Genomic DNA, 16,559 nt, shown 5'->3' with positions numbered 1-16,559 from the left:
GGTAGCTAATCCTTGTGATCTCAGGAGATGCCTTTCAAGGACTTCCCTTAAGGCCCTGATATAGAGGGTCCCTTTTAGGAGTCTCCTTCTTAGGAGGGCGAGGGGTCCCTTTTAGGGTCCTCCGTTAGAGGGCCCTTTTTAGGTTCCCTTTGCTAGCCGCATGTTGTTGCCTCCTGTCCTACTTCCTCCTGATGGAGGGCCCTTTTTAGGGTCCTCCTGATAGGGGGTCGTTTTTAGGGTCTTCTTGGTAGAGGGTCCCTTTTAGGGGCCTCCTTTTTAGGAGGGCGAGGGGTACTTTTTAGGATCCTTCGTTAGAGGGCCCTTTTTAAGTTCCCCTCGCTAGGCACATGTTATTGCCTTCTGTCCTGCCCCCCAAGTGTTTGGTGAAATTTATTTCGGTAGGCGCTTTGGCTGATGCCCGCGTAGCGAAGAAAAATAACACATGAAGTTGCAAACAGTTTCATTCATAACACGCGGTTTACAGCTGACTTTGTAAATAAAAAGGAAGAGGGATTACATCTAACAAGGAGGTTACCTAGGTAGCCTCTTTGATTCTTTCTTGCTTAAGCTAAAATAACGAAGAACAAACTAAACATAGGTTCTTTTGACACTGAGAGCCGAAGCCTTGTTGGTAGCACTTCTCCAGAGGCTCCGTAACCCGTGGGTCCAATCTTGTGCGGATCTAACTTGTGTGGGTCGCTTTCTTCATACACAGCCGTTGTCATTGGCATAGATGGTTTGGTGGCTGTGCGGAGGGACATGTTATAGCATTCCCTCGCTTCCTTCTGCTCCCCTTTCACACATGCTACTCCCCCAGGGGTAGGGAATTTCATAGCTAGGTGGTACACAGAAGTTATCGCCTTCAATTCTCTCAGGGAGGGTCTCCCTAATACCGCATTGAAGGTTGAGGTACAATCTACCACGACAAAGTTAGCCATTATGGTGGTTTTCCTGGGTTGCTCCCCCATGGTGAGGGCTAATTCGATCGTCCCTAGGGGTTGCATCGAATCTCCCGTAAACCCATACAAAGTCGTAGTGCAAGGCTTTAGGTGACGGAGGCTCAATCCCATCTTTTCCAGCGCCTGTCGATACAAGATGTCCACAGAGCTCCCGTTATCCACCATGACCCGATGTACCCTCATGTTAGCCAGCTGGGCGGTTAGCACCAGGGGGTCATTATGAGGGAAATGCACCCCCTGCGCATCTTCTTCAGTGAAAGTTATTGAGTCATTCTCGCCCTTGAAGCTCTTCGGGGGGCGTTGCTCCAAACTTAAAACGCAATGTGGTGGACTTCGTCGGGCCTCCTTGGCATACCTGTCCCGCCCTTTCCTAGAATCGCCTCCGAATCCTGGTCCTCCAAAGATGGTCCTGACCTCTCCTTGCACTTCCGGGGCCACCTCACGTGCCCGCGATGGGGACACTCCTCCTTCTGGCCTCTGGTTATCCTAGCGCACATACCTGCCCATATGCCCCCTGCGGATGAGTTCCTCAATTTATTCCTTCAAATGGATACACTCTGCCGTAGTGTGACCGGTGTCCTTGTGGTACTGGCAGTATCTACTAGGATCCCTTCTGGACCGGTCCTTTCTCATTGGAGGGGGCCTTTTGAAAGGAACTCAATCTTCGTTGGTGAGGTAAATGTGCTCCCTGGTATCTGTGAGGTTCGTGTAGTAAGTGTAAGTCGCTTGCCTATGATCATTCTCCTGTTTGGTTTTCCGCTGCTAGTCATCTCTTGATCTGTCGTACGCCCTTCTCTTCTTTGTCACATTCGACCCGTCGTTAGCTGGGGGCTTCGCGTGGGGCTCCTCATTTCCTACCTTTAGGTTTGCGTGGCCATCCTCCACACGAATCTACTTCTGTGTTCTCTCGTAGAAGTCATCTAAGTCGGTTACTTCCCTCTTCAACCTGCTGTCCCACATCTTGTTTCCTGGGAGCACTCCAGCTGTAATGGCCATTTTTTAATCTCGGCGGGTTAGGCTCCCCATTTTCGTGGCCTCCATATTGAACCGGTGAATGTAGCTCTTCAGGCTCTCATTCTCCCCTTGCTTCACGTTGGCTAGGCTGGTACCTGGCATCGTGTAGTCCCGCACGACATGGTGCTGTTGGAGGAATTCATCGGAAAACTGCTGCCAGGACCTGATTGACCCCGGCCTCAACCTTTTGAACCATTTGTAGGCGGGTCCTTTCAAGGTGAAAGCGAAGCAATGGCACCTGACACCGCTTCCAATCCCTCTCAATTTCATCAGATCGTTAAACGCATCCAGGTGGTACTTTGGATCTGTGTTTCCTTCGTAGGGGGTCATATTGGGCTCCTTAAAGTTTGAAGGGAGCCGGATGGCCTGAATCTCCCTCACAAAGGGTGACTCATGGTCGAATTCTTCCTCAAAGGCCTGGCCGCCTGATGCGGTGACGATCTTGCTTTGCAGGCTCCTCATCTCCATGTCCAGGTCCTGCCTCCTCTTGTTTAGAGAGTTCCTCAAAGCGGACGGGCTAAGGTCTGCCTTTCCCTTGCCTTCCCGAGGTGCCATAGGGGGCGTGGTCCCTTTGCCTGCCCTCTTTTTATTAAGCTCCTCCCGTAAATTCGAAGGTGCTCTTTTAGAGGTGACCTCGTCCTCGTTGCGAGGGGCAGCGTTGGTCCTTGGTGCTGGTTTCTGTGCCAGCTTAGGTGGTTCAGGGTGTTCGCGTCGCTTCGCTCGGGGGTGTTACTGGTAGAGTGCCGCGTTCTCCCATCATCTACTGGTATGGTGGTCTCCACCCCGTCCTTGCCTTTCTCCTTCCTCTTAGGCAAGGTCACGCTCGATTTACCCTGCAACAGGCCATTCAGGACCTCATGCATATTCTCCAAGGTGGTCTCCAACCTTTGGTTCTTACGATGGAGCTCACGTATTTCCTCTTCATAAAACCGAGATTTCGAACTCGAGCTCACGGAATGGACCCGGGGATGCTTATCATGCCTACGAGTAGAGGGGCCTGGGTCCTGCCGGCCGGAGTTCGGTACCTGCGGTGGTTTTGGGAGAGGGAACTCATTATCATTTCCCGGTGGTGCTCTTGGAGGACTTTCTCCAGGTGGAGCGGCCAGTGACAAGGCCACTCTATCACCTCCGTGAACCTCAGGGTCCTTCGGGGGCTCCACGTCCCTGGGTGGAGGAGCATCTTTTATGGAGGCCTTCAGTTGGACTCCGTTCAGGTGAACCTCTACCTCTCGTGGTTCCCTGAGTCGTTTTGAACGTCTTGGCATTTCTTCTTGCCGGAAACAATGGCGGAACAATAGCTTGAAACTAACGTTCCCGCAGACGGCGCCAAACTGTTGACGGTGAGAACTCGTCAACTAAGTTGAGTTGGAAAAAAGTATCAAGTAAGGATCGTCAATAAAAGAGCTATAGAAATGTAAGTGATAACTCAAGAACAGTGACAGAATAACAATGGAGAAATAAATCTGTCATTCACTTTCACACCTTTGCTACAGTCAATTTTTGAACCCAATTTCAGGTGGGGTTAGAGTTCATTTTATAGTAGGCTCTAATGGCCCTGGGTACATGGTGGTCCAGGAGACCAGGTGGTACATAAGTACTATGTCAAGAGAGTGGCTTCAGAGGTTGTGGTCGTACATCCAGTACAGGGGAAGGTGTCAGGAGGGTGCCTCCACTACTTGCCGGTACCCATGTCTGATGAGTGGTGGCAGGCATAGTGGCGCAGGTGGTAGTGGTGTCGACTCTAACTCCTGGCCGTAGACGTACCGGCCACAACTCTTATTCCAGTACTCCCACTGGTACTGGTGTCCGTACTCAGTACTAGATCGTACAAGTATGTTCCATTCGACTCGTACTGGAGCCTCTAAGCATAGGGGTCTCAAGGTGTAAGGAATGGGACCCTTGGTGTGTGTAATGGTCGTGGCATGAGGTGGGGATCTTGGGTCCTTGGCACGAGATGCCTGAAGCACCCCGAGGTCACCCACGAGCCTAGGCGATAGGCGTGTGGCCTTGACGGATGTCTAAGGATGCGCGGCGAGACGCCCTCCTTGCGACCCCCTTGGTGGTGCGGCTCCTTTGGTGCATGGCTTCACTCGCGTGGCCACCCGGGGGCGTGGCTCCTTCGCAAGGCCCCCTTGGAAGGCCTATTGATGGCGCAGCTCTCTAGCTGCTCACGAGGCCCTCCTCCTCACGCGTGGCCATGTGATGGTGCGGTTCGCTCGGGGCGCAAGGTGGGCGCGCGCACCAGGGGCCTCGCTCGGACGCGAGGCGGGGGGTGCATCAAGGGCCTCGCTCGGATGCGAGGCGCGAGGCGGGGGATCGCTCGGACACGAGGCGGGCGCACCAGGGGCCTCGCTCGGACGCGAGGCGGGCGCATCAGGGGCCTCGCTCGGACGCGAGGCCACGCGAGGTCGATGCTACTGGGGCGTGAGCTTGGGCACGCGGGGCTGTCTCGCGGGGCTTGGTTCTTTTATGGGCGCGGAATACTGAGCGTCTACACAATTTATAAATGATAAAAGTTTATCTCTTATTATTATAGACGTGTCTCTGATCATTGCATGTATGTAGATGATCAACATGCACCGACCCATGATTTATAATTTTACTTTCCATGACATCAGAAAACTATAGCCTAATGAGTTTTCACGAAATTGGATTAGTTAATTGATTTATTTATATATTGAAATAAGCAAATGTTGTTTTGTTTCAACGGCTCGTTTATTGCATGAGAGAGAGAGAGAGAGAGAAAATAAGAGAATATATTTTCCACTTAGCTTAATTTTAATCACTATTAATTAAACACAACACAAAGAACATGAGGTGTTTGATATGCCAGTAGTTTGACATTTTTCTTTTTCTTTTTCTCTCTCCTTACTATTTCTAATTAATTAATTAATTATAGCCAATAATTTTATTTAGATAAATTTACATAAATTTCCTTATAAAATATTATTTTCTATCACACTTCTAAAATATTTTTTATCACTTAATTTATCATTGTCAATAAATAATTTTATTATATTATTAAATTTTACAAATTTATATATTAATAGTATTATATTACTATTGATTTTTATTTTAATGGGAGATAAACTTTTTTATAATTTTAAATTATTATTTGTATTTGTTATTTATTTTTGACTTAAAAAATAAAAAATAAAATCTGTGATTAATTTTTTATTTTAAAAGAAAATTAGATTTTTCTTATTTATAGTGAGGAGTGCCGAAAATTCTTTAATTGGTTTTTAAAAACAATATATTATCTATGTAAATAAGTGGATTTTTTTTTGTAAAAGAATATTTACCATAATAGATCATTTTTCATTAATTTTTTTCACAAAGTGTGAAATTTTTCTAAAAAATTATGAGGAATTTATTTAGAAAAGAGTAGGAGAAGAAAAAAACTTTATTATTAGGAACACACCTTATTAAATATATTATTATCTCACTCATACAAATTCTCTCCATAACAAGTCTTCTTTAATACCATCAACTCTTCTACAATCTTGATCATCACTCTTAATTATTAACTATTAATACATATGATATAATTATTCCAAATCAACGTACAAAAACTACTCTTAAACAAAGACATATAGAGTTCGAATCTTTGACTTTTCAGTATGGAGACCATGAGAAATATCACTGTGGTGATACCGAAATCTTTCTCTATCATAAGCCTAAATACCATCATTACAAATAAAGTTTCACTACTATTAACTATGATCTCTCAACTACTCAGTCATCATTTCCCCCAAGCAGCAGTACTAGCAACAACAGCAACTTTAATCATCTTGCTGATGATCCTCTATTTCTCTACAAAACCCAAACCCGTTTATCTCATGGATTTCGCCTGCTATCGGCCGCCGGACTCGCTGCGAGTTCCGGCGTCGCACTTCATTGAGCATGTCGAAAGGAGTGGTCGTTTCACCCAAGAAAGCATAGATTTTCAAGACAAGGTGTTAAACAGATCAGGCATCAGCAGCGAGACATGCATGCCAATTTCAGTCCATGAAGTGATCCCTAATCTTTCTATCCGTGCAAGCAAAGCAGAGATCGAACAAGTCCTTTTCCCTATAGTTAAACAACTCCTCTCAAAACGAACAAACAACAGAGAGATAAACCCTAAAGACATTGACATTCTCGTTACCAACTGCAGCCTCTTTTGCCCTACTCCCTCCATTTCATCCATGGTCATAAACAAGTTCGGGTTCAGAAGCGATATCAAGTGCTTTAGTCTTAGTGGAATGGGGTGTAGTGCTGGGATTCTGGCCATAAGTTTGGCTAAAGATTTGCTTAAAGTTCACGAAAATTCCATAGCTTTGGTTCTCAGCATGGAAGCAATAACTCCAAATGGTTACCAAGGGCAAGTCAAGTCCATGCTTTTGTCCAACGTTTTGTTCCGAATGGGTGGCGCAGCCGTTCTTCTTTCAAACCGAAAATTCGACAAGCCAACCGCTAAGTACGAGCTCCAATACCTTGTACGGACACATACCGGTTCAGATGATCATGCTTACCGATCTGTTTTCCAAGATTCCGATGATGATGGCGAACAAGGGGTCTCCATCTCACGATCACTTCTTCACGTTGCAGCCAAAACCCTAACCATAAATGTGTCAAGGTTAGGCCCTTTAGTGCTACCCTATTCCGAGCAGTTCCGGTATGGATTGTCTGCGGTGTTGCGGCGAGTGTGGCAGTCGTCTTCGTCTTCATCCTCAGGTAGGGGGTCGATTTACGTGCCAAATTTTAAGAGGGCTTTTGAGCATTTTTGCATACATGCAGGAGGAAGGGCTGTGATTGATGCTCTTGAAGATTGTCTAAAGCTGGAAAAGGAAGATGTAGAGGCTTCAAGAATGACACTGTATAGATTTGGTAACACTTCATCTTCTTCGGTTTGGTATGAGCTTAGCTATTTGGAGGCTAAAGGAAGAGTAAAGAAAGGAGACCGTGTTTGGCAAATTGCATTTGGGAGTGGTTTCAAGTGCAATAGTGCTGTTTGGAAGTGCATTTCAGATTTTGATTCAAGTGAAGTAAACGCTTGGTCAGACAGAATTAATATTTATCCTGTTGAGGTACCAAACATGTTCAATTTGTGACATGAGATCTGAACAATTGTTGGGCGTACGTTCTCATATGTTGCCTGGATTAATCTTGTATGTTACTTTAATTTCAAGGAAACTAATCTTGCCTTGTATAACTCGAATATAAAATTAGAAATTTACTAAACTTATGCAGGTAATACATATAAAACCCGGCCTGGATTTCATTGTTTATGGTATCCCTCTTCCATATATATTTTTCATTAAGTCCATTTGTATGTTTATATTTACTGATCGACTATAGACTTAAGGTGTGGATGGTAAAGATCACGCTCCAGCAAAAGTATTCTCACCTTTTGAAAAAACATGCATATTATATATATATGGAGAAATGTTTTTGTTTATGCAGTATTAATTTTGTCAACAACAATATTTAAATAAAATAATTTATAATAACTTATGAAATGACAAATAATTTTAAGAAATAAACTATATATGAATTAAAACTTGAGAATTTTAACTTGATTATGCTATTAACAAAGCTTACATGCACACAAGATCAGGGACGGACCGGACCCAGTTGGGCTCTTGAGCCCCCACTCAAAAAAAAAAACATTAAAAAATAATATTTTTTTTTTAATTTATTAATTCTTCATGAATCATTAACAAAAAAATCCTATAACTATATTTTAAAAAATTAGTCCCTCATAAAATACATAAATTTTTTTTAAAATAACTATACTTTTTATGAACCAGCATTGCATTAGTAGAACTTAAAAGAATAAGATAAACTCAGTTCACTAAAGGGTTACTTTTAGCTTCTTAAAAATGCTTCTCACAAAGCTACTCCTTGTGGGTGCCAGAATAATTTTTTTTTTAAGTAAAAGGCCAAATTTTGAGTAACGCAATCAGGTTTGAAAATAACTTTCAAAAAGTTAAGAAGTCTTTTCAACTAAGCCCTAAGTCTAAGTTGTGGCAAAAATTAACCTAGTATCAGTAGATCAAGTTTAGTCGTCCAGTGTACATCGTTGGCCACTTAAATAGCTGAAATCATTTTACAACTAAAACATTAATTCAGATTTTAAATATATATAAGATAATAGAAATAACTATGTTTCGTAACTATAACTAATATTATTCTGTTGTGAACAGGAATATTCCTTTGATATTATGATATTTTTCACACATCATCCTACTATATATGATCAATCGATCAGATAACATATATAATTAATGAGCAAGGCATTTTGCAACTTTCGCCCAGATAAATTTCGAGCTCCTATAATACTATTCTAATAATATGCAAAGAATTGTGAACTAATAGGAACTGTCCACGTCATCATAAAAAATATTTAATAACATAATTTGCCTTAATAAAAATGCTGTTTTATCATCTTGAAAAATATGAGTAGTTTAAAAAAGTGTATATACTAATTCTACACTTTTGGCAAGAAAGTTTTAAAATGTTTTATTTGGTTGATATTATTAGGATTTAATTAGGTAAGCTACAGTTTGTTTGTTACATTATTACATGCAAACCTTGTGATCAGGAAGCACAATTATGTTGCTTTTCAACTTCAACCAACTAATTAAAGTTAGACAGTTCTGGAAAAGTCTAAATACGATTGTGATGAAATAATAATGTGTAATTTCCGTTCACAACAAAACAAACAAAATAATAATTTGCGAAAAGAAATCATTATTTGAATTTTCTGTGGTGCCTACGTACGAAAAAAATAATGTTTGATTATCTTGATTACTTATTTTATTTAGATATATACCCACCCATGACTTTGGATATCACTATTTAATATTACTAGAAATATTTTTTTTCTTTCTATGTTTTAGAAAGATTAAAAGACAATAACCTAATATGTTCTAACAAATTTGGAATTGTTATTTTGGAGACGGATCAATTGTCGTTACTTAGGAAATAAATGAAGGTATATGCATATATTTTTATATAATATATTACCTATATGGTACTTACAATGCACGTATTTTAATTCCCATAATGTAGGGATAGAGAGGGTGTCATAATTTTTATTACGAATTAAGTCATTTATTTTTCCAGGTAATTATTGTAACGATGAATGTGACATTAACTTATATAATTTGGACATTATATTATTTATATAAGAGTTGTTATGTGGTATATTATAATCGGTTACCTCATAATATATATATTAAATTTAAATAATAGGAGTCGATATTAGATGATACATTTTTGTCACGACTAGTGCCCTTAGTAATTCTCTTCCTATAAATAGACTAATACTAACGTACGTATACGTCTAACCGCTCATTGCCCTGCAAATTGCATGAGAGAGGATGAATCAATTGCGCATGGGAAAACGATTCTTCTACGTACTTAGCATATACAAATAATTTTATTTTATTTTATTTTTGAAGAACTTAGCCTATATAATTTTAACCACTATATAAGTAAACACAAAATCAGGGAATATATATGATATGTTGTCACTATACATATGAGAAGACGTGGAGAAAAAATTGAGTTTTTTAATTAAAAATAATAACACTTTTGGTTTTTTTAAAATTGATATATATATATAGATTACGTAATTAAAGTCAACCAGTGTGTTATTTTCATATAAATATTCTTACTCATACAAATCTTCTCACAATAAAAATTCTTTCCTTAATGATGTGTCCCGCAGTGTCATCAACTCTTATACAATAATCTTGACCTTATGCATAATCATAAACACAAAAACAAATCCTTAACCAATCTTAATCTTTCAATATGGAGATGATCATGAGTAATGTCACTGTGGTGATGCTGAAATTTTTATCTGTAATCACAGACCTCCATACCATCATTATAAATAAAGCTTCACTACAATTAATTATGATCTCTCAACTCCTCAGACATCATTTCCACCATGCAGCCGTACTAGCAACAACAGCAACTTTAATCATCATCCTCATGATGATTCTCTATTTCTCCACCAAACCCAAGCCAGTTTACCTCGTCAATTTCGCCTGTTATCAGCCGCCGGACTCGCTACGAGTGTCTCTGTCGAACTTCATCGAGCACGTGGAAAGGAGTGGTTGTTTCACCCAAGAAAGCAAAGAATTTCAAGAGAAGGTGTTACGAAGATCAGGCATCGGAAACGAGACATTCCTGCCAGTTTCAGTGCATGAAGTGTGTCCGACTCCTTCTATCAAGGCAAGCAAAGCAGAGATCGAACAAGTGCTTTTCCCTATAGTGAAACAACTCCTCTCAAATCGAAGAAACAACTTAACAACAAACCCTAGAGACATTGACATTCTTGTCACCAACTGCAGCCTCTTTTGCCCAACTCCCTCCATTTCGTCCATGGTCATAAGCAAGTTCGGGTTCAGAAGCGATATCAGGTGCTTCAGTCTTAGTGGAATGGGGTGTAGTGCTGGGATTCTTGCAATAAGTTTGGCTAAAGATTTACTAAAAGTTCACAAGAACTCCATAGCTTTGGTTCTAAGCATGGAAGCTATATCTCCAAATGGCTACCAAGGCCAAGTCAAGTCCATGCTTTTGTCCAACATTTTGTTCCGAATGGGTGGCGCAGCCATTCTTCTTTCAAACCGAAAATTCGACAAGCCAACCGCTAAGTACGAGCTCCAACATCTTGTCCGGACACATACCGGATCGGATGATAATGCTTATCAATCTGTTTTTCAACATTCGGATGATGATGGCAAACAAGGGGTCTCTATCTCAAGATCACTTCTTCATGTTGCAGCCAAAACGCTAACCATCAATGTGTCAAGATTAGGCCCTTTAGTACTACCCTACTCCGAGCAGTTCCTGTATGGATTGTCCGCGGTGTTTCGGCGAGTGTGGCAGTCGTCGACGTCCTCATCCTCAGGTAGGCTGTTGCTTTACGTGCCGAATTTTAAGAGGGCTTTTGAGCATTTTTGCATACATGCTGGAGGAAGGGCTGTGATTGATGCTCTTGAAGATAGTTTAAAGCTGAAAAAGGAAGACGCTGAGGCTTCAAGAATGACACTATACAGATTTGGTAACACTTCATCTTCTTCTGTTTGGTATGAGCTTTGCTATTTGGAGGCAAAAGGAAGAGTGAAGAAAGGAGACCGTGTTTGGCAAATTGCATTTGGGAGTGGTTTCAAATGCAATAGTGCTGTTTGGAAGTGCATATCAGATCTTGATTCAAGTGAAGTAAACGCTTGGTCAGACCGAATTAATATGTACCCTGTTGATGTACCAAGCGTCTTAATATTTTGAGCTGCCTCATATATACAAATAATCAATATATATTGTACTCAATGTAAGGAAACAACTTCTTGTGTAGTTTCCTCACTTTTGTAGTTAATAAATATAAAAACGTGGATTTCATTGTTTATGGATCGATCGGTTTTTTTTGTATACATTCTATATATATTTTTTGATCTATGCGCCTAAAAGAACTTATCTATGCAAGAAACTATCTTAGATACAATTATGAAAGTATCTCAAAGGCTTGCAAAAGTTACCAAGCTTTGAGAATCAACCTTAATTCATAGGAAGGAGTTTACAAGATTTGAAACAGAAAGATTACAACTGATAACAAAATTTTAACTGAAAAACTAACTGCAACTAACTTGGATAACTAATTAACTAACAGTAAGACTACACTGCCTATCAGCGCTCGATTCCAGCCAGCGGGGTACGAATTCAAAATGCCTCCGACTGTTTTCTTTAATTAATAAAGATATATACAATATATTGCCACTGATTAACTTGTATAATTCTGACATTATATAAAAAGGTTCCATAGATTCTGAACTCATACTATATTAAACAAAATAATTAATACTTGTGTTAGCAATTTTTGTTGACTATCTTGATTTGTTTGGCTTAAAAAATATGTTGGTCGTTGGGGTATATATGCAATTGCATCTGTTAATTAATATTATATTGTAGACTTGAGGTGTTTTGTGTAATTTCGCATATGACTAGACATGTGGTGTAGATATTTGGCATCTTAAGATGTCCAACATCATATGAGCTGGTATCTCATGATTGATTAGTGATACCTTATAATACTTATTAAATTCAAATATGTGGGATCCGTATTGAATCGCATCAGCGATACGCCACCTCCTTGTGATGTTGCCCCTTAACAATTCTTCTAGACATATTGTCATATAAGGTAAACATGCTAGCATGGCACATGAAAAGCCTAAAACACACAAATAATTTTAGTTAATTTGCACAATTGTTAAACAAAAATACACACAATTTTCTTTTTCCTTTTTTTTTTGTCATTTTGAGATAAGAAGCTATATGTAAGCATTTTCTTTTGCATAAATATGTTTTAAATTGATCACTAGAGAAATTTGTTATATACAGGGTATTTAAATTAATTCAATAGAAATACAATACATAAGCATAATAATAGTTAATACAAATCGAGTTCATGATAACTTAATTAAGACAAGATAGTGGATAGTAGATATAGTATATTCAAAATCCTATCATAATATCCAAAGTCTCCAAGTGAAGTTGTAAATGAAAGATAATGAATGGATGAATCTGGATATCATTACTTAATATTCTTCAAATTTGTTGGAGAACACTATATTAACACCGATTAATCAAAAGCTAATTAATATTATTCTCAACTAATATATAGTTTTTAAATAAAACATATCAATTAAATTAATTAATTGTATATAATTATTACATAATTATACCTTTGTCTTTAAAATTAACTCCTTGTAATTTTAGTTATTTCTATATTTATTTTGTCGATACCACTCATACCCTAAACAATATAGTATAGAGCTGATTTGGGGACTATGGACCTTTAACCTCCAATAAATCAAACTATTAATTAAATTTTTAATAATAATATTATTTATTAATTTCACAGTTACTCCACTATAAAATGGAATTGAAATCTTAATTATTGCCTTATTTACCTTCTTGTTCTCCCAATTCTTAGTTGATAAAATCTTGTGTCAAATAAAAAAATATGACAAAAATATAAAAAAAAATAATTAAAATTAATACAAAAAAGAAATTAAAGAATATAAAAAATTGAGAAAAATTATTAAAATAAATACCATCATCCGTCTACTAATAGTTTTGTTTTTAAATACTTTTTAAAATTTTAAAATTATTTATTTTTATTTTGTGTTTAATGAAAAAAAAAATTAAATTTTGTGACTGAATTTTATTATTTATAAAATAAAATTGTCAAAAAAAGTATAATTTTAAATATTTTTATTTTTAATATAGGAGTTTAAAAATTTTAATTTTTTTTAGTAAAACTAAGCATAGATAATATGATGGTTTAGTGTACTAAATTTGTGTTTGAATAATATATAGGAAAAATCTATCATACGGGCGTACAGAACACCCGCACTTATGGTTTTTTAATTTTTTTTTTAAATCCTTTAAATTGGCAGCTTTTTCATTTAATGATATATATATTTTTAAATTCTGTAACGTTGTTAGTGGAAACTTTTTTCATATGAATATTTTTTTTTTGTTTTATATTTCTAATTACAATTTTGGTCGTCCCGTGTCCAAATATGAGTAAACTATTCTTTTGTATCGTACGAGCCTGGTGGGTCTTTGGGCTAAATATTTTGGGTTTTGGATTACAAAATGCTAACTTATATATTTTGGCTCTCAAATTTGTCATTTTTTTATTTCTTTTTAAGCTTTGTTTCTTTTCTTTTTCATATTTTTAATGCACCATGTTACACCCAGATTTCGAACATGAGAAGTTATGATCCTGAAATCTAGGCTCGTTAGATGTAAGCTCGAAATAAGCACGATCATCATATGATCCTTCATCCAGACCGCTTTGTTGTAAATAGCGACCTCGAAAAGCTTGAGGGTGTGTAGCCTCGAGTATGCTGTGAGCTCGCGATAGCCATGGTTTGACACATATATTCCTTGATACATCTCTTGCCATCGGACGAGATGGTCCGAGCTCGGGAAGTGTAAGCTCGAATGTGATGACTTTGTCAGTGGTTACTTGTTCTGAGCATAGGCGAAGTTAGATGACGAGCTCGTGATTGATGGATAGCCTCGGGGATGTAATGAACTCCGTATCTAAGCTAATCGGTTACATATGAATGTATTTATTATTGTAACATCCCAATATTTAAGGGATATTATTTAATTTGTTATCCATTCCCACATTTTATGAGATGTTTCCGTGTATGTAGGAAATAATGCATTAAATAGCATTATATTATTTGATTTACAAAATATTTTCTCGAAATATGTGGGAACGAATTCTGAAACCTTATCTATTAATAGAGAAGGAAACTCCATTTGTAAGGGACCGAAATTCTGAGATCTTGAGGGAAAAACTCTGGGCAACTATTCTCTTAAGAGTTTTCCAGAAAACTCTTAAGTGCTAATAACACAGACTCGTGGACTAGGCAGATTTAACTGCTGAACCATGTAAAAACCTCCTGTTTTCATCTTCTTTTATTTCCTATGATATATTCTAGTTTAATTGCTCTCCTTTTCAAGTTGACGAAAAACGGCGTCAACAGTTTGGTGCTTTCATTGAGAGCCATTACACATTCCATGAATCTGTTTAGTTAGAGAGCCTCTCAAATTGGCAATGGCTGCAAATTATCCCAATATTCATGAGGAGGAAATTCTAGATGAAGATGAGTACCCCCGACACCCTGGAAAGCAGCCTATGGTAAATTCTGGCCCTGGTGAGAGGAGTGATTCGTCCGACTCTCGGGGACCACCTGCTCCCAGGATCGACGAGGATATGTACTACAATCCCGAGAGATATGTCCCAATCGTGGAACTCAAGAATCGCTAGCTACGTAAACAGTTGGCAGAAGCTAAAAAACGCAATGAAGAGCTAGCAAGAATAGCTGCTGAAGCGCAGACGGCTCAGGCCCCGCCTCCGCAAAATGCCCAGGCTCCGCCTCCACAGGACGTTCACGTCCCACCTCGTTGGCCTCAGGGGTGGCCACGTAAAAATGCAGCCACCAGAAAAGCGGAGCAACCTCCTCCACCAGCAGAGCAGCCTATCCAATCGAGACCCCAGAGAAGTAACTAGGCTGAAGGTGCCGCCAACCCAACTGCAGAGGCACAAGCAGGAATAAGGAATAACCGAGCCCCCTTAGAGGCTTGGACCCGAAATCCTGGTGCCACGCAGAATGTACCAGAGCCCAACTGAGCATATCCAGGGCCTTCTAGGCCCCATAATGGACGATAATCACCCTCTCTAATAAGGCACCCACCATCGCCAATAAGGCACCCCTCACCAGCTCGAAGGGATGCACAACCGACCCATCGTGATAGGGAAAGGCGAGCTGGGCGAAGACATGGGAATGAAGAAACTGCTAGGGAACATAGGGGTCCCCATCCCACGAGGAGCCAAATCTCTCGTTCTCAAACTATTGAGACAAGGAGACTAGAAGGAAACCCATCTCGTAATAATCATGCAACGCGCCATGTCAATGAAAGCTTAGGTGACACTAGATCCGTGAGTATATATAACCCGGAGCCTAGGAACACCGGAAATCGAGGAGATCACCCAGATTTATGGGAGCATTTAAACCATAATCGGGGACATGATAATCCCTTGAATCTAGATCTGAGAGATCATCTCAACGGGCGCAAACATTCCGCGCCGAGGCGGGGAACTGGAGTTATGATCAATGATAACCAGTTCCCCTCGATTAAGGCCAGACCCCTCGTAGATCCAGTCCAAGAAAGGATTGAGCAGTTGGAAAGAGCATTCAGGCTCTTGCAGAATGAACGTAGCCGGGAACAGGACGAAGAGTTCGATGAGGAACTCGAGCCCTTTGCCCCGCATATCTTTAACACCCCATTTCCTCAAGGGTTTATAATTCCTCATGTCCCACCATTCGATGGAAATTCATATCCATACAGCCACTTAAGTACGTTCAACACAATTATGCAAGCCAGTAATGTGGGCTACGAGCTCAGGTGTATGCTGTTTCCAACCTCTCTCACGGGACCATCAAAAAACGGGTTTGAAAAATACAAAAGACATTTGATTGCTTCTTGGGGTCAACTATCAAGAGATTTCAAGAAACAATTCAAAGCCATGGTCAGCATCAGGCCCGAGGCTTCTGCCTTGACCAATGTCCGATAGTAGCCAAATGAGTCACTAAAAGGTTATCTCACAAAGTTTAACTTGGAAGTCGCTCGGGCTTGAGATGTCGATGACAGTGGCCATTTAATGGCCATTCGAGCCAGAATAATGCCTGGGAGTCCTCTCTGGGAAGACTTACAAAGAAAACCTGTAAGGTCCTTAACCGAGTTCAATAGAAGAGCTAAGAGGTTTATTAATGTAGAGGAGGTGAGGTCAGCATTGAATATGACCTCTCAGCCCACAACTACAACAACGAATGCTAACTCTGCCTCAACCTCGGTGGATCTTACAACTTCAAAACCCCCCGGGGACAACCCTTCCAAGTGAAAGAAAAATGAAAGGAATAACCCCGAGGCAGATGGGGTAAAGAAGAAGAAAGGGGAAAGATACTTCTCCATATAGAAGGTGTATACTGATCTCAATGAGTCTCAGGA

The 16,559-nt window shown here is 39.7% G+C and overlaps 2 protein-coding genes across 2 annotated transcripts; both read left to right on the top strand.

The window, feature by feature from the left end:
* The first annotated feature begins 5,692 nt into the window (after positions 1-5,692).
* Positions 5,693-7,066, top strand: LOC133785027 (3-ketoacyl-CoA synthase 7-like). Its single transcript, XM_062224288.1, has one exon. It carries the CDS (start codon positions 5,693-5,695, stop codon positions 7,064-7,066), a length of 1,374 nt encoding a protein of 457 aa, XP_062080272.1.
* Positions 7,067-9,894: 2,828 nt separating this feature from the next.
* Positions 9,895-11,258, top strand: LOC133785026 (3-ketoacyl-CoA synthase 7-like). Its single transcript, XM_062224287.1, has one exon. The coding sequence runs from the start codon at positions 9,960-9,962 to the stop codon at positions 11,256-11,258; it is 1,299 nt and encodes a 432-aa protein (XP_062080271.1). The 5' UTR covers positions 9,895-9,959.
* Positions 11,259-16,559: the final 5,301 nt, after the last annotated feature.

This window comes from Humulus lupulus, chromosome 6 (assembly GCF_963169125.1).
Source record: "Humulus lupulus chromosome 6, drHumLupu1.1, whole genome shotgun sequence".
NCBI classification, from domain to species: Eukaryota; Viridiplantae; Streptophyta; class Magnoliopsida; order Rosales; family Cannabaceae; genus Humulus; species Humulus lupulus.
This window is presented reverse-complemented; position numbering and strand designations above follow the sequence as displayed.